At 45.8% G+C, this 27,165-nt stretch overlaps 1 protein-coding gene across 1 annotated transcript in view; it reads left to right on the top strand.

The window, feature by feature from the left end:
- DESI1 (desumoylating isopeptidase 1) overlaps positions 1-27,165 on the top strand; it is an 80,279-nt gene that overhangs the window by 50,400 nt on the left and 2,714 nt on the right. The window contains exon 5 of the mRNA XM_078683201.1: positions 8,690-8,812. Coding sequence (XP_078539327.1) covers positions 8,690-8,812 — 123 coding nt within the window. The remainder of the gene's footprint in view (positions 1-8,689; positions 8,813-27,165) is intronic.

Genomic DNA, 27,165 nt, shown 5'->3' with positions numbered 1-27,165 from the left:
AATGAGTTTGGTTTTGCAAAGTCACTCAAGGAAATCTTGATTTGGTGTGGGTATTTCAGGATCTCGACCGGACCATAAATTTCATAGTCAGTGTTGTCCCAGGCTACCCCACCAGGTATTGGAATTGCTGTGAAGTTGGCTAAAGAAAGTTCTGAAGAAAGTTCTCTTTTCTCGACGTGTGAAGATGTGTGTGGTTTGAGGACCAAGTTGATGTTCTGACTTGCTGTGTCCATTTTAGCATATTTCCCCTCAATGAAGCGTCCCAAAGTAAATACCATGATAAGCCAAAGTATGAGGATAAATGCACCAAAACCCACCCAAAATTCAATCCATGGAGAAACCAGATATGTTTCTTTCAGTTGTTTCAAAAGTTCCTTCGCTTTGTCTTTAAAGGATTTTGATGATGGCTGTGTCTTTGATTCACTGAAACCTTCAGAGGAATCATCGAAGTTGATGAAGTAACCAGATGCAGTTCTGTCAATTGTTCCAATTGGTTCAGGATTTTTGTTTCTTGCATTGTCACTTGGTACTTCAGTGTAGATTGGTGTGTCTCTGCTAAATGTTTTTATTTGGGTTTTCAGAGGTCTGAGTTCTATTGCATTGTTGCATAGTCCTTGTTGTTCTTCTGTAGGCGTTTCGAATGTGATGAGCCTCTTTGATAGGACCTCTGTACTGGTAGCAAACCTTGGTGTTCTGCTACTTATTGGGAGTCCACTTGGCCTACTGTTTGTTATCGGCCACATGTTGTGGTTTTACCAGGTCGATGGATACAACTCGGTTCTCCTTTTTTCCAGCAAGTGGCGGTAGTACAACTGATCTTGTCCCGTTGATAGACAAGACAGGAACTGCTTTTCTGTAAGAAGGCCCAAATTCCTTCTTACCGCGATCTTCTCCCTGACTAGATCCCCGACTTTTGGAATCCAGACAGGTCTTGCTGGGACAGGTGGTGATTCTTCAGTGGTCGTTGGCTGTTGTTTCAACTGTATGTTGCTCAGGTCTTTTCTTGTTTTGTTTAAGTCCTGCAAAATAGCCAAACGGTCTTTGACATCAAAGGTTTTTTCTATTACCACTGAAGTCTGACTATCAAGGTCAGAGATCAACATCCTAGTTCCGAATAATAATTCGTACGGACTGAATCCCTTCAGAGAATTTCTTGGCAAGTTATTTAGACTACGTTGGACACTTATTAGATGTTTGACCCACCCAGCTCCCGAACCTAATATCCTTTCTATTATAGATTGCTTTCTGCCTTGGTTTTTTCTTTACACCATCCAGTACCCTCAGGAAGGAAGTGAGAAGATTCCCGCTGGGCTGTGCTCATTTGGCCATGTTTCCCCCCCAGGCTGGATTGCCTGAGTGAAAAGAAATGGTCGAACGTAGCATGCTCTTAGCGTATATGCCATTTAGACTCGCAAATCTTGTATAACAGTCCGGACGTCAGCCGAGTGCTGTGGATCTACATTATAAGTGGAAACTAGCCTGTATATGTTAATCGCAAGCCATTCTTTTTAGTGGTGATGTTATCTGCAGTCAGATTCCACCGTGTTTTATTTTTTCTCTCCCCACTGCGATTTCTGTTGCAGTTTGGGCAGTTTTTTACAAACATGGTATGATGTAGGCTCATGCCTGGCCACCAGTACCGTGATTGTAAATCTTCCAGAGAATCTTTTAGTTTGAGGTGTCCAAGACCCTCACCCATATGTGCGTCTGCGATTAACAAGTGTCTCCTGTCCATGTTTGGAATCACTCTATCCCCCACTCCAGGGATTCGAGCAAAAGGGACGGAGTTTGCATCGATTATGTATGTATAATTGAGTGGATAGTTGATCGGTAACGCTGAGCAGTCGCCTTTTGATGACGTTTTCACCGCCAGCAATGTTTCACCGTCAATGTATTTTAATGTACGCTTTTTTCGATCTACGGGAGCCGGTTTAGTGGCTGCCGCTGCGGCTGTTTCAGCCAATGAATTCCCTACAACGTGAACGCCATCACGCTGGTGACTCAGTGAGTGTGTCACGTGAGTCTTTGGTAGTTCTTTTTTCAAAAGAGCTACTTGTTCCCAGAGCAGTCTCTGCTTTATTGGTGCATCTGTGTCATCTTTGTAACCGTTCTGAATCCATTTCTGCAAATCGCTGTTATATGATTTGACGCAGTAATATGAATCTGACACTATAAGTGTCGGGAATTCGCGATCCGCATTATCTAGCGCCATTTTCAATGCGATTATTTCAGTTTGTTGTTCTGAATTAGTTTCTACTGAGTGTGATTTTGTTAATAGAGGTTTTAATATACCTCCGCGCCACACTTCTTTTGTAATCTCACATGTGGGGTTGTATGCTTGTTCTCCCCAAACGGAGGGTTGAGCATGTCCGTCTGTATAGATTACACAGGCGTAATGTCGTAGAGGCAGAATGTCGATTGGCAGAGGATACGTCTTTTCATATTTTAGATTTTTTTTTATTTTTTTTTTAATTCTTCTAGTTCTCAAAAAATTGTCAACCAGGCTATACTTGATAATTCATACCTTCGTATAGAACTTTTAGATGGGCAATTCTGGATTTTTTGAAGTTGAATTTGTAACCCTCTGCAGCGAAACCAAGTATTATGGTGTTCACTCTTTTCAAGTGAGTCTCCAAGTCATCATCTGTTAAGTAAATGTCATCGACATAAGATAATGCTTCATCATCATATAGTTGTAGTAATTCTGTTACTCTTGCTGAGAATACCCCCGGGCTGTTCTTGTACCCCTGGGCTAACCGACAGAATTGTTTTTGAGTGCCATTTACTGAGAATGCAGTTAAATATCTGCTCTCTGGTGCTATGTTTTGACAAAAGAATCCATTGGAGATGTCCAAGGTTGTTTTGTATTTTTTGCGCACTATGTTATTCATTAGTGCAGCACTGTGTGAGTTTTGCACTGCAAAGGTTTTGCAACATGTGTTAAGGTGTCGGTAATCCAAAACTAGACGATATGAATTGTCTGGTTTGGAGACCGGAAACAAAGGATTGTTCATTTGTGAGGTGCAAGTTTCAATCACCCCCTGGTATTCTAGCTGGTCTAGTATTTCATTTACCTGTTTTTTAGCTTCTTGCTTAATTGGGTACTGCCTTTGTGCAGTAGGTTGTGATTTTAACTGGATTTTGTGAGGAGGAGAATCCTCATCCCATCCTACAAGATTTTTATATAAAGCAGGTGCTAAGGCCACTGCCCACTTTCTAGCAAGTGTATATTTTTTATGAATCGGTATTTGATTCGAGAAGGCAGGCATAATTACTTCTTCGCCATGAGGGCACTCCCTGACAAACTCTGGTGGCCAGTCTTTTTCAGCAAGAAGGATGTCATAGCCTTTGGATAGATTATCCCAAAATAGTCCCCTTATTTTCCTAGTCTTATCTCCCTCTATACGTAATGTTATCTCGTATATCTTGTGGGGCTTGCTAACTCTGGTGTCTGCAGTTTCCACTTGAAGGTATTCATTCGTGTCCACTGTCTCCAGATGATTCATAAGGACTTTGCGAGCTATGCTCACCTCTGCTGCGCTGTCTAGCATTGTCTGAGCCCACTCTCCGTTTTTCAGTTGTGTCCTCAGTATTCTCGGCATTGTTAACTACCTTGATACTGGCTACCTTCTTTTTTGGAAATTGTAATTTCTTTTTCAGTTGAGCAGGTTCCTTGTCTTTGGACTTGGCGTGCTCTTCTGATCGTCCCCTTCTTTCCGATTTCTGCGAGGAATTCTGAAAAGATTGAGAGGGACGTGTATCAATGTCTTGATATCTATCAGGTTTTTTAATATTATCCCTATTTCTAAGGTTATATCTATTCCCAGAGGGGTCACTCTGTGGTGACCTCTGTCTTTGGTTTGGAGATTTCTCTCTTCGCCTAGGAGACCTTCCTCGGGACTGGAATTTCTTTTCTTTAGGATTGGATTGTTTGTTTCCATCCCAGTTCTTTTTCGGTGAATTATTATTATTAAAAAATATTTTTTCTGGACTTGTAGTCAGTTGCGGTTTTACTGGTATTCCACCTAGACTATCTCTGCCTAGTTCTTCATAGGATTTTTCTATGATTCTGGCAATTTCAGCTGGTTGGTCTGCTATATCTGTCTCTTTTAACCTCTGGCGGATCGCCACGTTTGCTGCTTCACCTTTTATGTTGGCTAATAATATAGCCGAGACCTGCTTGAAGTCTTTTAGTAATTTCATACCAAGAGTTAAAGCAGGTTCTGGACCGTATTCATCTTGAATTTGTTTTAGCACATCTGGTATCACCGAAATGGATGGGACACCGTGCGTTTTTGTGTAGATGGAAGCAAAGACTGTACCCCAAGTGTCACAGTCCTCAATGTGTGGTGCGATTCCCATTGGGAGACATATAGTCAGAATCCTGTGTTTTTCCAATGGGGTGGTGTCAGGAAACACCGCCTCTATTTGGGTGATTTTCTGTGCCAACCAGAATGGTATCTGTTCCCGTTTAACTGGAACTTTACCTAGGCAGGATTGGATGTTTTGTGGTGTAATTTTATTTGTGTTCCCCTGGTGAGGGGTCAGCTGTGGAAGTTTAATCGCTGGCTGAATTGTTGAAGTCCGCATTACATACTGAACTAATTGTCTATGAATTTTTAGTAGTTGTTTTAGCTGTATTAATAGCTCTGCTGCAGGCATTCTTTCGATGTCTGGATGTGGTGTGTATCCGGCTAAGACCGGCCACGTTGCTGCTGGTCTTCCTAAAGGACCGAGCCTTGTGATGTGATTGTTATGTATTAGGGCGCCATCAAATAAGAGCAAATGCTCTTGGAATTTGAGTGGTACTTCCACCTCCTCGAAAGGAGTGTACTCATTAGGAGGTTCCTCTACTTTGTAATAGTGGAAGTACTTTGTTACAGCATTTGCTGCTGGAAAATTTATCCATGTATAATATACCTCTGTCTGCCGATATTCGTGTGCCTCAATTACGAATATGACTGTGCCACCTCTAGGTGTCAGTCCATTTTCTATAAGTTTTAAGGTTATAGATCTCCTTTTGGCGACCTGGATGAGTATTATATCCGGGTCTGCATCGAGTGCTGTAGTGTCAGCTGCTGCTATTTCAGCTGCTAATCTAGTAGCCTCTCTTTCTTCATCGCTGTCCATTTTACTGACAGAATGGTATTATGTTTATTTGCAGATCAGGTTTCTTTATGGAACAAAGATTAGATGCACAATATTTTGGAACACTGTTTATCCTTCAACGTTGACTTGACCAAAAACCATACATAGGAGTTCCCTCCTGCGAGGTTTTGGAGGATATAACCTTTCACCCACTCCAGACGTCTTTGGAGTATTTGGGAAAAGGGGTCTGAGTGAGAAAGCACGACTGAGTTACTCTAAATGTCTTACGTTAGTTTTATCGCCCTTTCCAAACACGTTGGGCGCCATGTAGTGTAGCTCCTATTTTCCCAATAGGCTCTGCGCATTGGAATAGTACCTACAGCAGTAAAGGCCTAGGCCAGACGTTAACTAGGTCTACTACTGTCGATACTAGACTTAATTTTTGGGTTTGCCAGCTAAGCTCAGAGTTCGCTAGAAACTTTCTCGAATGTTCAAGGAAGGATTAACTTCCCTGATTAGACAAGAAGGGATTTAGTTTCTGACAACCATAGAACATGACAACTTTGCTCTCCCCTAATCAAGAGTCAATCTCAAGAGTCGTGTGAGCACAAGGCAATTATTTTACTCAGTCAGTACGTGCATTCTTAGTCTCATCAGAATGTAGAGAAAAGGAAGAGACGGGCGTGTTCAATAAAAAGGTGTTATTTATTGATCAGTCTCTTTTCTCGTACAAGAGAAATGGATCGATATTATTGCAATACTTATAGTTAAGTAAAGTGCATACATTAGAAGCAATAGTATAAAATAATACTGTAAAAACATTGATATGGTTTCTGAGCCATATGATGTTTAAAATGATTAAAATATATTTACATACACATATACATTTGACTAAACGTACTCAACTGGTGTTTCTAAATACGCCTACCCCGTGTACCTGACCTAAGTCTAATGCGTGGGCGGGAATAGAAAGTTACAGTTTAAGTTAAGTTTGTTTTTGCCAAGTGAATAACTAAAGAATTCTCTGTGAGGGGTTATTCAGTTCTGTACCTGGAAGTTAGGATGAATGAGGAATGGTATCTCTTTCTCTGCTCTCGATATTCCAGGCTGCCTGCGAGGGCTACCCGGAAGCGCCGGTGCTGGGTCTCTCGGCTTGAGATAGCAGCGCGTCTCTCAGCGCGTCAGGAAGGCGGGGCTGCTGCCAGCGGGGTCTGCTTCTGCTCTCGGCTTCGGCAAGTATGGCTGCTCCGTCTTGTCACCACGCGTGTGTTTGCATAGGGCAAGGTCGGCAATATTTATACCTTAAAGGTGCCGGGATTGACGTAAGGATGGACATAGGTACGTCAATAAAGATGTCATACGACTTGCTCGTTAGCACATTCTTTACTAAAGTTCTCTGTGAAATCAAAACAATGGCCGCACGGATTATCCAGGTTGTCATAGGTTTGATTTGTTATGAGAACGTCGTATGCCTTATCAGGGGCTGGAGGAATGTCGCTTGTCTAATTAGATCTCAAGCGTTATGACCTAATCAGATAACACGTTCCTGTGCCGTAGTGTGACTGCGTCAGATAACGGTATCTGCATCATGGGGGATTTCTTGCCTCATGGGCTGACTGTTAGTTAACTAGCTAGTTAGTTTAACCAGAATAGGGTCAGGAATAGGGGGATCGATTCAGAACCTATAGAAATACACGACAATACTGCCTTACAGTAAGAATTTCATAGCTCTGCTTTCTCTGTAGAAGCTGGCAAACTCTGGAACTCTCTATCAGCCAAGATTCAACATATCCAGAAGCATTTACATTTCATAAGAGGTGTAATAACAATTGTTCCCAAGATAATTGTATCATCCACTGACCCGGGATCAATAAAGTTTGTTGGAAAAAAAAATCCACTGACCCGGGATAGAACCCAAAGCGATAACCCCTTATACCAGTATTGGTACAGTCCAGAGCTATGAAAAAGTCTTGTACAGCACACTACACCGCGCCAAGATGACCAACCCAGTGATCTGACCCAAACTGGGTAGCTGCCTGCAGGAGACATTCTTAATACATGTGCCTCATTTACTCGGCCTACTTTGGAACCGCACCGGGGATAAAATTGTATCCAATTGGTCATGGAGACGCTCCATAAATACACATTTTGCCTGATAATCTCGGCCTTCAATAATACCATAGTTTGAGAACCACCATTCAAGAAACATTGTTTTACAGTGAAACTGATGGTACACCAACACTGCTACGGATCCTCACTGGGCCCTGGAACTGGCCTCTGCCTCTCCCCTAGTTTGGAGCCTACGGGCCTTTCTCTTTGTTGCCATTGTACTGATCTCTGTACAGTGCTCTATAGGTTGCTCCTCTCCCCGTCATGAAGAAGATAACTTTCCAAGGAGCAATTGGCCTTTACCCTACACCCGGGGTTGAAACGCCGACATTTCTACCATATGAACCTGCACTGGAACTAGATCCTATGTTTAGATATAAAAAAAATTGAGTCAATAACTTAATGTAGATTATATGAAATGTGTCAATAATTCCCAGACAGGTTCAAGACTCAAGAAAATCTAGACCATTGTTTCAAAATAATTTTTCTGTGTATTCTTATCCTTTCTACCTTCATCTAAATCACGAGCACTTAATCTACCACCTATCCCCTTGCATTTACCTTGGAGCAACTCCTCGACTTGTTTTTATTAATCTTCACTTTCAAACTTAATTGTACGAATCGAATAACAAATTGCTAATATACAAAATAAAAGACTGAAATCTATTCCAAGTGGCATGTATTGTCGTTTTTTGTTTTTTCTTGGGTTTGAAAAAGGTTTGTAATAAGTTTTGAGAAAAGTTGTGGAAACAAAAGTCTCTCGCGTGAAGAATTGGTGTTCTCCACTAGGACCACGTGTTTCTTTTACCAAGTTGGGTAGCGCCAACTCTAATAACCTTGTAATGACTGTGACATGCGGATGGATTTGAATAACTACACCATCCCAACCATAAGAGATTTTCTTGAATTAATATTATAAGTACTCGCTTCCAGTCTGCACCTGAATCCCTGCAACCTGCCTTGTGACAGAGGACTTGAACCATTGCACCCCCACACAATTCACAGACATAGTAAATGTCTCCCCTATCTGCTACTATCCAAGCTTCCACATTTGTGGCTTCTAGGTCCCAAGCTCCCTCTTTTGTGGCTCCTAAGTCTATCCACGATTCTGCATGACGTCTCCTCGATCCCATGTTTCCACGTTCATGGCTCCAAGTTTCCACACTAATGGCTCATAAATACTGAGCTTCCACACTCAAGGCTCATAGGTACTGAGCTTACTTGTGGGACAGGAGCTTCTCCACTCGTACGTCCCAAGTTTCCCCGCTCATGGTTTGTTAGGTCTGAGCTTCCCCATTCCTGACTTCTCAGTCCAAAGTATCACCACTCATGCCTGGTTGGTCCCAAGTTTTGCTTTGCTTACCTTCCTACTTCTATTTGGGTTCCACAAGTCTAACCATCCCCCTTGCTATTACTACTACCCCACCTTGTAATCTCTCAGCTTTCCTATTCATAGATCCCCGACTTCTTTGTTTCCCTGTTCTATATGCAGTGGGTCCAGCTACAACCTGTTCGATCACAACTGCAATACATTCAGCAACGAGGTGGCCCAGTTCCTGACTGGAAAGAAGATCCCCTCCTACATTACCGACCTGCCCTCTGAAATTCTCTCTACGTAAGTAGCCTGGTACATGATAAGCAAGTTACTTTTTAGGAACTGGTGGAATAAGTCCACATCCAGCCTCAGCTATGTTTAGAGTTTAAACCTTGTCTGTTGGACTGAGCAAAGGTGCAGGGTGTAGGGGGGTGGTATATGGGCGGTGGTTATTACAACCGAAGTGACCATGACTCCACCTCTTGGGCTCCTTGCAGTCTCCTTTTCAGTAGCATTGCCATCTTGGGATCTTTCATAGAGTTGCACCCAAAAGTGGAATATCTAATAAGAAATAATTTGTTCAGTGAGTAGAGTACATTTTTACTATGTAAAAACATCCATAAATTACGCCAGTAATGTGGGTTGATGAGAATACATGGTTCAAGGTTTATTGAATTTGGTATAGACCTCTAGTGATGTCAACAAATACACGGACATAGTTTTAAAACATTGACCGTAATACACTTAAAAACAGCTTTAAGCATTTATAATTTTTTTGAAACAGATTTTATTGTCAGATTGCAAATATTATGCAGGGCTCTGCATCCCAGGGATAACTGCAGGTCAAAAACACAATACATCATCTGAATGGCAATCGACTTTTCTTATGCAAATACAAACAGGCTACAGGAGAATCACATGAAACTGGAACCCCCCCCCCCCTTCCCTGCCCCCCCAACTCCCCCCCCCCCCCAACTCCTTCCCCCCGAGTCGCACAAACCCACTAGGTTCTACCCACTAGCAGTGAAAAGAGCATATGTAAACACATAGTCGCAGTATATGCACACCCTCCTCCCAGGCCCCCATGCCTCCCTCCCCATGTCTATCTGCGCCCATCATACCATCCCAGGAAGATCATCCCGCTCCATCAGAGGTTCAAGCCACAGGCCCCTATAATCCACCCAGCGCTTCCAGATTTTATAATGTTTCCGCGGGCATCCCCTGGCCACAAAGATCGGCTGCTCCAACCCCATACAAAAATCTAACCCCTTTTTCCAAACAACCACAGACTGGGCTTGTGTATCCTTCCACCCTTTAGCAATGTCTCTTTTGGCCAATGTAAGGGCAAGTAGCATCAGGTGTCTCTTGTAAAGGTTACCCCCCACCCCTTCCATAACATGTAGCAGGGCAAACTGCGGCGTACGGCGAAGCTCCCATCCCAACACCTCAGACATGCAGGCCAGGACCCCCCTCCAAAACCGATTCAGGGATTCGCAGCTCCACACTGTATGCAGAAACGTCCCATCCTCCCTGTTACAACGGAGACAGACCGGTGAGGCAATCAACCCAGCCCTCCACAGCCGAACCCTGGTAAAGTGTATACTCTGTGTAAATATTTAAATTGAATAAGGCGGTGATGCATTGCTATGGCCGCACCCCTGGGGGCGGCCAGAGCCTCCCTCCAGTCTTCCTCCTCCAGCTCGCCCACATCCTCCTCCCACAGCTCCCAGAGCCTCTGCAGCCTAGAAGAGCAGTGAGTGACTAGCGCCTGATAAATGCAGGATATTTTCTTTGTCTCTAAGTCCCCCATGAATAATCTCGCTTCCAACGGACTGAATTCGGGGAGGGCCTCTAGCCCCTCCAGACTGGGTGATATTGCATGACGAAACTGGAGGCATCTAAAGAACTGGGAGCGAGGCATTTCAAATTCTTCCCGCAGTTCCTGAAAGTACTTAAGAGTGGTACCCCTCAGAACATCTCCCAAGGTCGAGATACCTATATTGTCCCATCCCCTAAAGCCCTGCAGCACCGCCAGACCGGGCAGCCGCCCATTGTGCCATAGAGGGGTTTCTCCGGTCAGAGTATTCCACCACCCCATCCGGCGCAAAGCCTGCCGCCAGATGCGAAACACCAGCTGGGTGGCACCTGGTAGCGCACTCCGTATCGATGCTGTATACAGAATGGTATGAAGTGTATGTGAACCCATCGGGTAACATTCCATGGCATATGACGGATCCCTCCTATCACCATACCACCACTCGTTCAGGACAAAAAGGTGGGAGGCCTGGTAATAGGAGAGGATGTCAGAAGTCGCTAACCCGCCACAGTACGTGGAGAGAAAACATGTGCGTATAGCCACACGCACCACCCCCCCACAAAAATTGCCCCAAGGCGGAGTTCACCTGCAGGAACCAACTGGGCGGTATAGGATACGGGTGATTTTGCAGCTGATATAATAGACGCCAATCGTCCATAAATAGTAAGCGGCAAACGTGACCAGACTTTGAGATCTGCCCGAACTCGCTCCCATACCGGCACCAGATTCCGTTCCCATGATACGGCCGGGATCTCCGACAGAAAACCCCCCAAATACTTGAGACCCCCCCCACAGCTACCTGTAATGCGGTTGCCCAATCACCTACCTGTGTCTGCTCCCCCAGCACCCACAATGTGGACTTGCGAGGATTCATGTAGAGCCCCGAGGACTCGCCAAAGATCTGCATTATTTGCAGAAGGGGCCCGACCTGTCAAGATCTGTAAGGAAAAAGAGGACATCGTCCGCATACAGCGCGATCCTATTGGACGGCCCCTGTGCCCACTCAAAACCGCTCAATTGCGCATCCATGCGCACCCACGCCGCCAGCGGCTCCATAGCCAAGGCGAATAGGTTGGGTGAGAGGCGGCAGCCCTGCCGAGTACCGCGCCGAATTGGAAAGGAGGATGAAGTCGCTCCCGCCACCCGCACCGATGCCGTCAGATCCGTGTAAAGAAGACATAGATAGGATAAGAAGCAAGGTCCCAGATTAGGCCGCGTACCGCGCCGAATTGGAAAGGAGGATGAAGTCGCTCCCGCCACCCGCACCGATGCCGTCAGATCCGTGTAAAGAAGACATAGATAGGATAAGAAGCAAGGTCCCAGATTAGGCCGCGGCAACAGTGCGAACAGATAGATCCAGCTCAGCGAGTCAAACGCCCTGTCTATGTCCGCAAGGAGCAGCGCTGCCCGCGTCCCCGTGCCTCGATTCGCCTCTACCGCCACATGCGCCCATCGGATATTATGCCTAGTCGCCCTTTGGGGCATGAAGCCGGCCTGATCCAGGTGTACAAGCGTCGCAATATGGGGGAGGAGTCTGTTAGCCAGCGCCTTGGCCAGAACCTTGACCTCTACATTTAAGAGGGAGATCGGGCGATAGGAAGCATGCTGTTCCGGGGAATGACCCTGCTTGTGAAAGACCACTACTTCTGCATGCTGGGGGGAGTCTGCCCCGCTCCCTTGCCTCCTCCAATGCCGCCCGAAAGTGAGAAGCCAGCTGTAAATTATATTTCTTGAAGAACTCACTGGGGAATCCATTCGGACCCGGGGCTTTCCCCGAGTTGAGTTCACCCAGGGCCGTACCCAGTTCCTCATCTGTCAGGGGAAGCTCCAATCGCTCCAGCAGCTCGTCCGACACAGCCTTGGGAGGCAAGTCGGCTATGAACTTATCCACCATGTATTCCGGCCGGCACTCCCTCGGGGCATATAGGTCAGCATAATATACAGGGAAGCTCTCCGCGAGTTCCCGGGGATCTGTGAGTGGGGCACCCGTTCCATCAAGTATCCCAGGTAGAGTCTGCGCATGAAAGGCCCCTTGACTGAGCCGAAGCAGCATTTTGACGGACTTATCCCCCCACTGACATATTCTGCTGCGCGTTGCGAGCCAGACCTGCTGTGCCTCATCTGACTGGAGGGCTGCATACGCCTGTTGCGCCAGGAGGAGCTGACCTACCCCCCCGGCTCCCGTCAGATACCCGACTCCGCCGTTCTAGTACCTCAATCTCCGCCTCTGCCCGCCCCAGATCTGCTCTACACTGCTTTCTAGCCGCGACACACTAAGCTATATCTACCCCCCGTAGCGTGCTTCCCATAACGTCCCAGCGCTAGAGACGTAGCCAACATTCCTGACGAAGTAATCAGCTATTGCCTCACTCCTATGCCTCCCATACTCTTCCTGCTGCAAGTGCCACACTGACAGGCGCCAACGAAATGGATACCTGCCCCTGCCCACTCGGAGGTCTACGGAAATAGGTGAATGATCGGAGAGGCCTCCCGGGAGGATCGCAGCCGACTCGACCCTTCCCACCACTTCCCAAGGAACAAAAATGTAGTCCAGTCTAGAAAAGGATTTGTGTACGGCAGAAGGGAATGTATACTCTCGTCTGTCCCTGTGTATGCGCCGCCACGTGTCCACCCAATCCAACCACCATATCCCCCCAGCCTCGTGGAATGGCTTACACTCCCCCCCCCAACCTGGCCTGAACCTATCTTTAAGAAACGACCACAATTGCCAATACTGCAATTTTACTTCTAACTACAAATGCAACAAGAAGAACAGAAATAAAACTAGTTCTTCAAACCAATTACTTATTGAGTTAATCTATTTATTTCCAATACAAAGTCACACAACATTATTTAAACGGCAACTTTCCTTCATTATCAAAAGATTTAGAAATTCAATACACAGGAGAGAAAAAAAGGAAAAGAATCCTTCTTGACAATATTTACACCCACTTATGATTCACATTCAGTCAAGCATTCACTCATAAAACCTCAGTCAAATTCATACATACGTTGTGAAACAAATTGGAGAAAAAAGGCAGGGTGAAAGAAAGGAGAAAAGCAAATCAAAACAAGTATAAATAACTGTGTTCTACACAACTGGTGTTTAGTCAAATGTTACACTTGGAAAGTATTTACAATGAAACACTTGCTAATTTATACAGTAGGCCACCTGAATAAAAAAATAAATTCAAAATCTGTTATCGGGTTTTTTTGAAAATGATTGGCCTAGCACGGTGGTGGTCGACGCGTTTCGAGTTCCTTGGAGGAGGAACTCTCTTCAGGACCTCAATTGGTTCTGAAAAACATAATAAAGGCTTTGTCTTATTGTGTTATAAGGAGAAATAGTAACCCTTCTATCTCTAGGGCGGGGGCGTTAGCCCTCTTACCTTAAGGTTCACATCTTTTCTTATTATTCTTCATAATCACATTCATACTCTAGAAAATCATAAAGAAAGGATAAATGGATAAAAGCATGTCTGTCTAGAAGCATATGTGCAGTGTGTTACTTAGAAGCTGGCTTTTTCCTTACTTTAGAATTGTGAATGCTGTTTTTCGGTGTGGGACTTCAATAATTCGAACACTTGGAGCTTGGACCTGGGAGTGCCTAAAAAAGTAAAAAGACACTGCTTTGTGGTATCTGTTTCTGCGGTACATTCGTAGTCTGCCGGATTGCCATGAACAAAACATTTACTGTTCCTACCCTGGTTGCCTCGTTATTGTAGTCGCTTTAAGGTTTGAAGCGAGCACGTCCGGTTTCAAACTGGAAAGTAAACGGGAGCAGTGTCATGTTTCTTGACCAGTTGGTATAGGGATCGTGTGCCAGTGAATTCAATTTTAAATTGACAATTGTACAAGGGCAATGCTCGAGTGGCGGTCTTGTATTTAATAGCCTTCCTTCGCATCGCATGGTGAGCTGGTAGATTTTAGTTTAAAACCGACAGTTCTGCAGTGCGTACCTCGAACTGCGGTATTATATTAATAACCCTCGTTCGCATGAAGTCTCGAAATTGATCTAAATTGGGTATTTACCTTGTGTCTCAGTCAGCTAGCTTGTTGTTCGTCTCTCTCCATGTAGTCTGTTTAGAGAAGCCGTTGGATCTGCTGCTTTTGGTCTCGCGATATTTGTTAGTCAAAGAATTCTGGGGCATGTAGTTCGGTTGTTGTGTTCGCCGCTTCTAGTCGATAGATCGACTCTTTAAAGCCACTTTTGCCCGTATGATCATTGCTGACAATTGTTTCAAAAAAATATATTGTGCAAGTGATTGAATTAGTGCGTGCCGGTAGTTGTGCCGAAAGGCTTTACATGAAAATTGTGACGTCCGCATCTAAGCTGTTTGTAGTTTATATGAAATATTTGTGACGCATCTTATGATGATATGAGGCAAGAAGGGATTTTTCATACACTACAGGTTGAAGATCTCTTACAGCTCGTGAAGTCCGTCAATGGTCGTGTTGAATTTGATGATAAGCATTGCTTCTCGTTTTGACAGTTTCGCTTCCAGGTCTCCTCCTCTGGCATCCTGTTCCACCTTCGAAATTATAGTCCACTGTAGTTCTTGTTCTGTATGAGTATGCATGTGCCAGTGATTTACAAGGGGAGCCGTATGTACATTTTTTCTGATCCTTGATTTGTGTTGAGATATTCGATGTCTTACCTCCTGGCTCGTTTTTCCAATGTAGATTTTTTTTACATGGGCACAGGATTGCATAGATGACATTTTTTGATTTACAATTCGTGAAGCTTTCATGCTTCCAGAAGACCCCTTTATGGCCGAACAAATCTCCTTCTATTGTCGAGTTGCAACAGAGGCAGGTGCCACATTTGTGGGGGCCTTTTATCCGGGGCAAATTCAGGAAATCACGTATTGTTGGTATCCGCTCTTTTGGAAGGGCAGCTCGTATAACTTGGTTCGCAATACTCTTATCTCTTTTAAAGGCAAAAAGAGGGGTTTCATTCAGTTTTTCATCCAACTCTAGAACTAGATGCCAGTTGTTTTTTATTTGTTTTTTGAGCCAGTTTGATGTTGAGCAGTATGTGGAAACACACACAATCCGCTCCATGGGTTTCTTTTGTTTTGGTTCTAATAGTACCTCTCGGGGGGTCCACCAAGCTCTCTTTATTGCCCTTTTCAGCATTTTTTTGGGGTAACCTCTGGCAAGTAGGTTGTCTTTCAATTTGCTGGCATGAAAGAAAAATTCATCTTTAAATGAGCAATTGCGCCTAATTCTCAAAAATTGGCCCACCGGTAGGTTGTCTTTTAAACTGCGCGGATGGTTGCTGGTGTAATGGAGTGATTTGTTTCTATCTGTTTTCTTCTTATAGAGCGTTGTTTTTAGACTTCCTTCTGAGGGATATATTTCAACATCCAAAAATGCCAACTTTTCTTTTGAGAAATTGATACTGAATTTTATGTCCTCTGTTTGGTTATTCTACCATTCATGAGATCTGTGTAGCTGGCCTTCAGAGCCTTTCCATATCAGGAAGACATCATCAATATATCGGACCCAACACCGATATATTGATGGAAAGGGTTATTTTGGTAGACAAATTTCTCTTCATATTGAGACATAAACAGCACAGCTAGCTCTGGGGCAAAGGGGCACCCCATCGCCACTCCCTTTATCTGGTAGTAGAAATCATCTTTAAACTTAAAGTAGTTTCTTTTTAAGGCCATACGAGCTAACTCCAAAATGAAACTCGTGGGTATTTTCATTGGTCTTTGTCGTTTGTCTAAGTATAATTCTAATACTGCCAGGCCTTCCTCTTGGGGGATCTGGGTATAGAGAGATGTTACGTCCATACTAACCAAAAGATCATTCTGTTCATCAAATTCCAGCAATTCGAGTTTATTGATGAAATCAGTTGTATCCTTGATGTATGATTTAACTTCGGTCATCCAGGGTTTTAAGAAGAAGTCCACGAATTTTGAGATTGGCTCAAATAAGGATTCACATCCTGAGACGATTGGTCGTCCAGGTGGTTTATGTTCGTCCTTGTGGACCTTTGGCAAGACGTAAAAAATTGGCGTTCTTGGGTGTTTGTTTTGTAAATAAGCATGTTCCTTTTTTCCAAGAAAACCGTTTTCGAAACCAATTTGTAAGATTCTGAAGAGTTCGCCTTGTAATTCCCAGGTCGGGTCTTTTGAGATTTTCTTGTAACATTGTTCATCTGAAAGCTGTCGGATTACTTCTGTTGTGTATTCCGAAGTTCCCCACACCACTATTGATCCGCCTTTATCGGCTTGTTCATCTGAAAGCTGTCGGGTTACTTCTGTTGTGTATTCCGAAGTTCCCCACACCACTATTGATCCACCTTTATCGGCTTGTTTTATGACTATGGAATGGTCATTTTTGAGACTCAATAAGGCCTCCTTTTGTGGTTTTGTCAAGTTGTATTTAATGAAGCCTTGTCTTTTTTTCTCTTGTGCTGTTATTTCCGATAAAATTGTCTTTTCAAAAGTGGCAACCTCTATTGGTATTTTGCTGGTCGGGGGACAAAAATTTGAGGGTCTTTTTAGACCAGTGGTTTCCATGATTTCTAATGGTTGTTGTCCTGAGAAGAAGGTGGTTAATCTGATCTTTCTACAGAACTCAATGAATTCTATTTTCATTAGTAAAAAATTGGTCAATCTTCTAGGAACACTTATTTCTGTAGTTGTTAAAATTTTTGATGACAAGTTATGTATTGAAGTTTCCTTTAGTTTCTGTATGTCCGTGTTCGAGTGGATATCTCCCATGGTGGATCGTTGAATCTTGCTTTCCCGCGTGTTTTTTGTTGGCCCCTCCCTAAAAAAGGCTGTTGTTGGGCTTGAGGATTTGACTGAAAATGTTGTTGGAAATTGCCTCTTCTATTGAATCCAGTCCTGTAATTACTATTGTCCATTTCGCTACCACTTGATGACGATGATGTGTCCGAAAAGGTAATGAAGTTGTGTCTAGATCTACCTTGGTGGTCTATTAAGTAACGCCTTGAATCGGTTCGTGTGTAAAAATCCTGCTGTAAATATGTATAAGCCTTTTCCAGGGAGAAGCTCTTTTTGTCCTTTTCGAATGTAGTCTCTTTTTGGTTTATTGTATAGTCTTTAAATTCCAAGATGTCTTTTTCAACTTTGTCCAATAAAGCTTTTGAATCTGTGATGAGTTGGTTTGTTTTGATTTCTGATTCCAATTTCTCGAATCTATGAGTTGTTCCTTTAAAGACGTTGTGCTGTCTCTACAGTCAGGACCATGAGGTCCCGGCTGCACTTAGTTTCGATGAAACTATAACCCTTCTTATAAATTGGATAATGAATCCGAAAAACTAATCCGACTAAAAAAGAAACAAGTAAGAACAGACCTTCATGGTCACTATTTAATACAACATCTACGTTCAGGAACTATCTCAAATGGATTGATAATACGAAATGTGCCAGTGATTTTCACCGAGGATCCAGAGAACACAGATCGCCGAGAAAAAGATGCCTGTCCCACGATGGATCTAGATGACTGCGGTGTCGTTATCCGGATTGGACCCAACAAGCCTTGGCAACCGCAACCCACGCAGGATGTCGAGATTGGCTCTGTTGCAGACCAGCAAGGTCTGTGGCGCTTCTCCTTTTCAGGGAAGCTGGATCAAGCCTGGAGCAACCAGGAAAGCAAAGTAAATTCAAGATGGCGTCTTCAGGGGGCTCACTAGCCAACGGACAAGGAACCGGGAAGACACGTCGAGCCCAAATGCAAAGGCGGGACCCACGGGACACTCGCGGAGTGTGGGGTCCTGGACTTCGGTGCAAATGGTGCTCGGGGCTGGGGCTGGGGCTTCTCGTACCCCAATGCACAACTTACTGAGGCTTCAAGAAAGGAGTGCAGGTAGCAAAATGCAGGATGTCCATGGCGTCCGGGCCCACGTCTCTCGTGTCCGCCACGGGTCTCAGCTTTGCTGTGGATGCGGATCGGGGTCAGAGAATTCTGGAAGTCCAGTTCTTGAGTCGCAGAGTCTTCGGGTTCCGACTGGAGCCTTGAAATGCCGACCGGCGAAGTTGCTGTTGGTGCCTGTTTGCACAGGGTGTTCACTCCTTGACCAAAAGGGAGATGTCTTCCGTCTTCCAGTCAGAATGGAATGTCGAAGGTCCAAGATATGTCTTTCAAAGATTCGTCCAGGATAATCTAAACTGCCAGGGACACAGCTCCTATACACCACTTTCCCTTTGTCCAGTTTCGCGCCAGAGCTGGGGCTGGAGTGCCCCAGCAACTGGTTTAAACCGGGCTATGCATGGAGCACCTTGTGTGCCCCAGGCAGTGTCCAGATGCATTCACTGAATGCAGCCCTCCATGCCCCAATATACAGAACCCCTGTCTAGGGAGGTGCCAGCACCTCCCTGGACAGGAAACCTATTGCCCAGGCCTCCCCTGCCGGAGTTTCGTCCAGCAACAGGAGGTCAGACTCGTGTCTGTGGCAGCAGCATCCATTTTGTGATGCTGAGGCTCTGTTTAACTTTAACCGGGTAAAGCAGTAAGCTACATGTCTTTTCCCTCTAGGAGGGTGGAATGCTACCCCCGCCGCCAGAATTGGCGGGGCGGGGGTAGTATTCCAAGTGTTTGACACCTTGCACGACATGTTTTGATAAAGCCAAACCAAATTTAGCATTAACCGCGAGGATTATAATGCACTTCAGAGTATATGGTATGGCTATATCATAGAACAGCTATAAGGAGATGGTTCCCAAAGCTGCAGAGGGGCTCAGCTCATGCTAGGGCACCCTCTCACATAAAACCAAGCACTCTGCCTCCAGGATTGTCGAGGCCTACCATTGGAGTGGCTTATAGGTGAATATGTAAAGGTAGATATAGGTACACTATATCTAAGTAAGGGGTAATTACACCACCTTACCCAGGCTGTGTGAACAGACCTTTGGTGTCAGTTTGGAAAGCAAACCAGGGGTGGCACAATACTTGCTGCAGCCCCTGGTAGGCCCAAGGTGCACCTATGCCCTGGGTACCTATGGTACACTATACAGGGGCTCACAAGGGTGACCCAGTAACCAATCTGGTATGTACCTAAAGTACATGGAGTCCATTTTATAGAGAAAGCAGATAGTCTGGGGCCCTGAATAGTAGGGTCCCAGGCCAACTAAGTCGAGAACCAGCAAAACACCAGAAAAAAATGGGGGTAACCATATAGTCAGATTCCACCTTCCTACAAGTGGGTGTTTCGCTCTGGTTTTCTTCAGTATACGCTCCGTGAGTGGGAACCTCGGTAGAAAGGCCAGGATGTCAGGTGGAGGGATGGGCGCCCTCCTCCGCAGCCCCACTGTATGTTCCCGATCTATTTGAATGTCAAAATCCTCAGGGACCCCCAGTATGTGTCGGAACAGTCCCTGTAGATAGTGAACCATGTCCAATCCCTCTTCGTCCGGAGGAACTCACCTCACGCGTATGTTGTTCCACCTGGAGTGATCCTCCAGGTCTTCTTCTTGTGCTTGGAGGTCAATCTGCTTATCCCGCAGTCGCAGCACTTCCTGTTGGAGCTGTTCTATTTTCTCCCCTCTGACCTGGTCCTGGTCCTCCATGATAGCTACGCGTTCTCCAACCGCGTCCACGTCCTGCCAGATTTCCTTCACCTCCCCTGCGAGGTCTCTCTTCAGGGCCTGGAAGTCATCCCGTAGGATATTAAACAGTGTCATTCAATCAATCATAACATTTGTATAGCGCACTACTCACCCGGAGGGGTCTCAAGGCGCTGGGGGAGAGGGGTCCGCTACTGCTCGAAAAGCCAGGTCTTGAGTTGCTTCCTAAAGGAGAGATGGTCCTGGGTTAGCCGGAGGTGGATGGGGAGGGAGTTCCATGTCTTGGCTGACAGGTAGGAGAAGGATCTTCCTCCGGTGGTGGCTCTGCTGATGCGTGGAACGGCGACGAGGGCGAGGCTGGTCGATCGTAGCAGGCGGGTGGGAGTGTAGAAGGTCAGGCGGTTGTGGAGGTACCTGGGGCCAGGTCGTGGAGAGCCTTGTGTGCATGGGTGAGGAGTCTGAACGTGATCCTCTTGCTGACGGGGAACCAGTGCAGGTCTCTCAGGTGTCCGGAGATGTGGCTGTGTCGGGGGACGTCCAGGACGAGTCGTGCGGAGGCGTTCTGGATGCGTTGGAGTCTTTTCTGAAGTTTGGCTGTGGTTCCGGCGTAGAGGCTGTTTCCGTAGTCCAGTCGGCTGGTGATGAGTGCCTGGGTGACCGTCTTCCTGGTTTCGGTGGGGATCCACCAGAAGATCTTTCGGAGCATGCACAGGGTGTTGAAGCACGATGATGAGACGGCGTTGACTTGTCTGGTCATCGAGAGGGAGGAGTCCAGGATGAAGCCCAGGCTACGTGCGTGGTCTGTTGGTTTGGGAGTAGTGCCCAGGGCAGGGGGCCACCAGGAGTCGTCCCAGGCGGAGGGTGATGATCCCAGGATGACGACTTCCGTCTTGTCTGAGTTCAGTTTCAGGCAGCTGTTCTTCATCCACTCGGCGACGTCTTTCATCCCTTCGTGTAGTTTGGTTCTGGCAGTGGCGGGGTCGTTGGTGAGGGAGAGGATCAGCTGGGTGTCGTACACTAGGAAAGAACGGGTGATCGGGGCCTCCGCACTTTCCGCCTGCCTGGACGGAGACAGTCAGCCCTCCCCCTGCCGGATTGCGGGGGTTTGGTCAGCATGCCCTTCAGCATCCGGTCCTTCTTCCCTCGCAGCGAGGACATGCCAGTTCTGCGCTTGCGTGCTCTGCCTCAGTGGTGCCCCTTCTCCACTCCTCCTCTGTCCGTTGGTGCGGAGCTGGTGGCCTTATGTTGTGCCTTGCTCAGCCCCTAAGCACTGCCTTCAGCTGCGTCAGGATAGTGCTATCTTGCTCCTGCAATGGTATCCCCTTAGCTTCAATGCTGTGCCCCTCGTTGACAACCCAGGGGGTTCTTGTTGAGGCCCTGCTCTTCCGCTGTCCATGCCTGGCTCTCAGATCGAGCCGCGGTCTTGACCTCTCCTCCTGGCTGGGTCTTACTGCAATTGGCCTCTCCAAAGGCCTGGACGCTTCGCTCTACCAGGGCACTCCTCTCGCTCACTAAGACCTCTCTGCTTGTTTCCCCAGGCCTCCGTCGCTCTGGTTCCCGTCCGCGCAGCAGCTCTGGGTCCGCGCCTCACCTGGGTCTCTGTTTCGGCGGCGTGGCCTGTCCACGAGGTCGGTCTCCAGATCACTGCTCGCTCTCACCTCTGCCAGGCCCGGTCGGCCCATCCGTGTCCCCCCTTCCGTCTACCGCACACGTGGGCAGTCCGGATTCTCGCATGCACTTTCCTCTGCGAGCATGCTGCTGGACTCGCCATCCGGTCCTGTGCTCCCGTTGCCGTCCGGCTCACCGCCTCAGTCCTTCCCCGCCAGCGGATTCCTCTGGCCAATGTACAGGGAGGTAAGGGGACAGCGGTGCAGCTCCCCGCTCCTTCAACCCAGCTCGTGGGCACCCGCTGCAGTTTCAGCTTTCTAGGCCCCACTGGGCCCCGCCGCTCTGTCTCTGCAGTCACGCCGCCTTGAACTCCTGCAGTCCCAGTGACGGGCCAGAATCCTGGCCTCACTGCTTGCTCCCTGCCTTTTGTTCCACTTACACCCCTCGCTGGCTTCCACTGGGCACCGCTGGGCTCCCAGGCGTTGATTGCCCAAGTATTGAGTCCGCCTAATTCACGGCCGCAGCGGCACCCGGGGCACGCCGCCATCTTCTGTGCCTGCCTCGCGGCCATCCGGTGTCCACTCTCTTCCGCAGGCGAGCCCCCAGCTCCGAAATTCAGGGTGTCACAGGAGCAATCTGGGCAGAGTAACTGCCTCTTCCTCTGTTGCAGTCTGTGGGGGAGCGGCGAGACTCGGTAAGACAGGTCTTACCCGCTCGCCATCTTGGCCACCCCCCCACCATCCCCCAACCCCCCGAGCTTTATTTACAGAGAATATGGGGTCAGCCTCCCCGCTGACAGTTTAGGATACAATGAAGGAGAACACAAACTTTCCCAGGCAGTAGCCTGAGGAGGGAACAAGAGGCAGTAGGGTAGTGGAAGACGGTCAGCCTCCAATCAAATGTAGTACACACAATAGAGACCGCTCCCAGTTAGAGACCAAATTAGATTCTCAATGAGGTGCCTTGTGAAAGTGAGGCATCTCACAAAAAGTGATAGACTGGCATTACACACCACCAGGTGCCATGCTTCATCATCTGCCAGTCGTCGCCCTCCAGAAACCGTGTTTGGTGGAGGGCGGGCATACACCTGAAGACAGGGATGCACTTCTAAGTGAGTGGGGGCCCGAACAGTGAAAGTTAAAAAGCCATCACAGTGCATCTGAACCAATCAAACACTCACTCCCAGTCAAAAGATCTGGGTTTGATCCATCACCGTTCTTTAGCCCACTCTGCCACCCCAGTTCAGACATGGCTATATGCAAATCAGTCTGACCCTTGTACTGGGGTGAATGTATGACATTGTTCTACATTCTGTCCTTCAACTGTGTTTTTTGCAATTTCACACTGAGTGTGCTGAGGATGCTCAGACGTGAGTCCCAGGCTCTCCACACCAATGGAGTCAAGCTATCCAGGCTGATGAAGGCTGATAGAAACCGGTCCTTGGATGCTTGATTCCGGTCTGGGAAAGACATGGCTTGGTAGTTCGGACTGGACCGTTCCCGTGAGGCACAGGGTCAGAGCTGATTTGCATATAGCCAGTGTCTAACCCAGGGTGCTGTGGAGTGCAAAAAAACGATGGATTTAGGCCCAGATCCTTGTACTGGGGTGAATGTATGACATTGTTCTACATTCTATCCATCAACTGTGTTTTTTGTTGTATACAACAAGCATCAGCTTTCGCAATATTAATACGGGGAACAAATAAGTAGGGTTCTGGCCTATAAGATGGCAGACAAAAGGGCTAAAATTCAAATAAAATCCATAAAAGGGGAAAACGGGACTCTACATACACATCCACAAGTAATCCTAGAACAGTTTTTTATGTACTACCAAGGGCCTGATTCTGATGCGGTTAGGAAAGCATTCCCACCTAGGGCCTGATTCTTATGCGGTTAGGAAGGTCTCCTAATGGCATTTTCGCCTTCCAAATCGGATCGGAAACGTGTCTTCCCGACCCAGGGCCCAATTATGATGCGGTTAGGAACATATGCTCCCATTGAAGTCAATGGGAGTCCAACCAAATCGTATCTGGATGCATTGTACTCCGTCGGACTCTCCCGATCCGAGTGGGTCGGAAACAATTTCCAAACCAATTCAGTCGGGAAGCTTTCCAACCCGCATCAGAATCAGGCCCTATAAGTTATATACAGAAACTATAATACCTGAAGAGAGAGACATACACCAGTATCTTCAGGGTAGTCATCTCCCAGCCGTGAGCGAGGAAGAACTGGTTCTATTAGAGGGTAACCTCGTGAATGAGGAAATAAGCTTGGCAATATCTACTTTGCCTTCTGGGAAAAGTACCTGTCGAATTCTATAAGGTTTTAAAAAATATTTTGATATTTCCATTCAGTCTGGTTTTACAATGTATAGGTGGAAAGACACCAGAATCCTGGGATATGACAAAGATAGTTTTCTTCTTGAAGAAGGATACACCCCCTGATGATTGTGGTTCCTATTGGCCGATTTAGCTTATAAATACTGATGCCAACATTTTTGCTAAAATCTTGGCTAATTGGCTGGCCCAATAATGCCCGGATTAGTATCTGATCAGCAACACAGTTTCATTCTTGGTAGGGATACTACAGCCCATGTTAATACGGCAGTAGGGGCCTTTGATAGGGCTGGGAAGATGTCAACAAACCTTGGCATGATTCTCTTGGACGCCGAAAAGGCTTTCGATAGTGCGGGATTTTTTTGTGGGCTACGCTGACGACATTCGGATTCAGGGGACAATTTAGGCAATGGGTATTAGCTTTATATAACAAACCTCAAGCTAAATTAGCATAATTAGGCTTACACTCACCAACATTTCCAATTTCAAGTGGCACTCAGGAGGGATGTCCTCTTTCTCCTCTTTTGTTCGCCCTTAATATTGAGCCATTTATTTGTACACTGCAATCTAATTTACAAATTACTCAATTAGTGTCAGGTGCAACTAAGCTCAAGGCCACTGCCTATGCGGATGACGTTGCGTTTTTTTACTAGTGACCCAGTTAGGGCGATAAATCTTATTGAGGACGAAGCAACCAAGTTTGGCTCTCTGTCAGGATATAAATTAAGTTTTAAAAAAACACAAGCACTTCTTAACTTTAAGCCTGAAAGACCTGTCGTGGGCGTCTGCCCTGTAGCTACCTATTTAGGGGTTAGAGTCTCTGCGCAGATTGATCAGATATTCGCTTTAAATTACGAAGTATTATTGAAAGATACAGCTAAGCAGTTAAAGAATTGGCATAAACTCCCAATAGGGGTCATAGGGAGATCTAATAAAATCGAAATTAAAATTTTACCCACATTTTTATATCTATTTCGATCTATTCCTCTGAGGATTCCCAAAGTTATTTGTTAAGAAACTTGAGGGTGTGTTAAGTAGCTTCATCTGAGTGTACGAAAAAGCCCCACGAGTGATAGATTTGCTAAAGCTCCAATTTAATCAAGGAGGCCTTGATTTCCCTGATTTTAAAGTGTATTATTGGGCAGCTTTTCCTGGGCGCTTTCGTAGCCTTCTAACCCCTGCTCATAAAAATTTCTACCATTGTTTGATATTGTTTTTTTTTTTTTTTTTTAAAACCTTTATTTGTTACGTAAAGCAGTTACAATCACGGGCCTACAACCATAACGGCCGGCCATTAGTTCAGAGACGGTAAAAGCAAATCAATCAAGCCATAAGAGTGCAACAGTCCGCCTCCCAAATGCCCCGTCGTAGCTCAGGATAATGTCTGTACCATATTGGTACCAGGATTAAAGAGGTTTCTTTTAAATTTTAGGAAGGAGCAGGAGCTAGTGCCACACAATCAAATAATACCAAAGCAAGGGGTTACCACAGATCAGGGTATTCACAGTCAGGACTACTGCAAGCAGGGCGTTGGCGCTAGCGCAGATTAATCAGGATAAACAATAAGCTGTACATTTCGCCCACCAATACCCTGTATGCCAGCTGTAACGGAAAACTTTATAAAGACATCCACCCTTGTAAATTGAACCACTAGAACGTACGGAGAGCAACCTATTACTCGGTTCCTAGAAAGAGAAGAAGAAGAGGAAAAGGAAAGGGAACGCCAAAAGAAACAAATGAGAAAAAAGAGGCCCTAGAAACAGAAAAGGAGAAAAAACAGTAGTACCCCTCCCCCTTCCCCCCCCCACCCTGCACCCCTGCCTACGGCTACGGCCTCCCATTGTTTGATATTGTTTGATATTGGGAGAGGATAGCTGCATGTTTTTATATAGAATTAATGACCCGAATAATTTTAAAAGAGTCAGGTTTAAGACTATCCGAGATAGCTTATATACATGGCGTGCAATGTCTTCTAGATGTACTTTATCGTTTTACTGTGATAAGCTTCCCCTATGGGGTAATCCGATGTTCCCAGAGGTATTTAAAGATGCTGTCGGTAAACGCTGGGCTAGATATGAGATCTTCTGTCTTGGGGATTTGTATGATAATATTGGTTTTGTTTCTTTTGAGAGCTTGCAGCTCCATTATAAACTGCCTGATTATATGTTTTTTTAAGTATCTCCAGGTCAGGGATTACTTTGTGAAACATTGAGCCTTGACAACAATATCTAGCGCTGAGATCTGGGATTGGCTGAGATTGGGACTGGAAAAAGACAAAATCTCTGTTTAGTGGATGTATAAATGCCTCAATAATTATAGACCGAGTGATTGCGAAAGGCTTGTCGCGCGTTGGAGTAATGTTCTGGGGACGGAGATTACGCCTACCTCTATCAAACAAGCACTTCAAATTATAGATGACTCAGTTTACCTGTTAATTTGAGACTACAGCAATTTCGTAATATATGTATGCTGTACTAAGCGCCAGAAAAAAATTGCAAAGTGGGCTCTGGGGGGCCCGAGTGGAGATCGGACAAAATTTCCTAGATGTGGTATGTATGCGGCTAGCATTCTGCATATGTTTGCAGCTTGTTTGGAACTGGGGACTTTTTGGCAAAAGAGTGGCCAAGTGTTTTGTCAGAAATTTGGGATAGATTCACCCCTTACAGCTACAGAAATTATGATAGGTTAAAAGAAGGCGAACCATGGACTCATGTGACTTATCTTCAATTTTATTAGTTGCTGTCCGGCATGTAATTGCTAGCGCATGGATCTCCTCGAAACCTCCCTCTTTAAGTGATTGGTGGATTTTGGTCAGGGAAACATACAAAATGGAAAAAGCTTTGGCTAAGGCAAGGGGAATTCGCTCCTAGTTGTGCAATGCAATATTGTATTAATTATTATGCACTGACGAACAGAGGGTTGAGGCAAAAGCAGTCCACACTTGCCAGTAATATCTGGGAAGTGAGTACTGGTGCTGGAAACTAAGGAGTACATCCCTTTCTACTCCATATTTTGGAAAAAGTTCCAACCCAACATAGAACACAAAGTGGTTCCGCACTCAACAGTAAAGTCTGTAGGATTCAATTGTAGAGTATTCTTTGTATATATAGGCTACTGGATTTTATCTACCGGACTTGTCTTTACGTGAAAGAGAAAGTAATAAAGAACTTATTTGAACAAAAGATACTACATTGCTTTGGAACTTTCCGACGAATATACAAAGACACAGTAGCAGAGATATAGAACCAGCAGTACAGTGAATAAAAAGGAATAGTATTGTTCTACGATTTTGCAATAGTCATGAACACACACATGAATATTACATGCATTTATAAAATAAAGTACG

This window comes from Lissotriton helveticus, chromosome 1_1 (genome assembly GCF_964261635.1).
Source record: "Lissotriton helveticus chromosome 1_1, aLisHel1.1, whole genome shotgun sequence".
NCBI classification, from domain to species: domain Eukaryota; kingdom Metazoa; phylum Chordata; class Amphibia; order Caudata; family Salamandridae; genus Lissotriton; species Lissotriton helveticus.
This window is presented reverse-complemented; position numbering and strand designations above follow the sequence as displayed.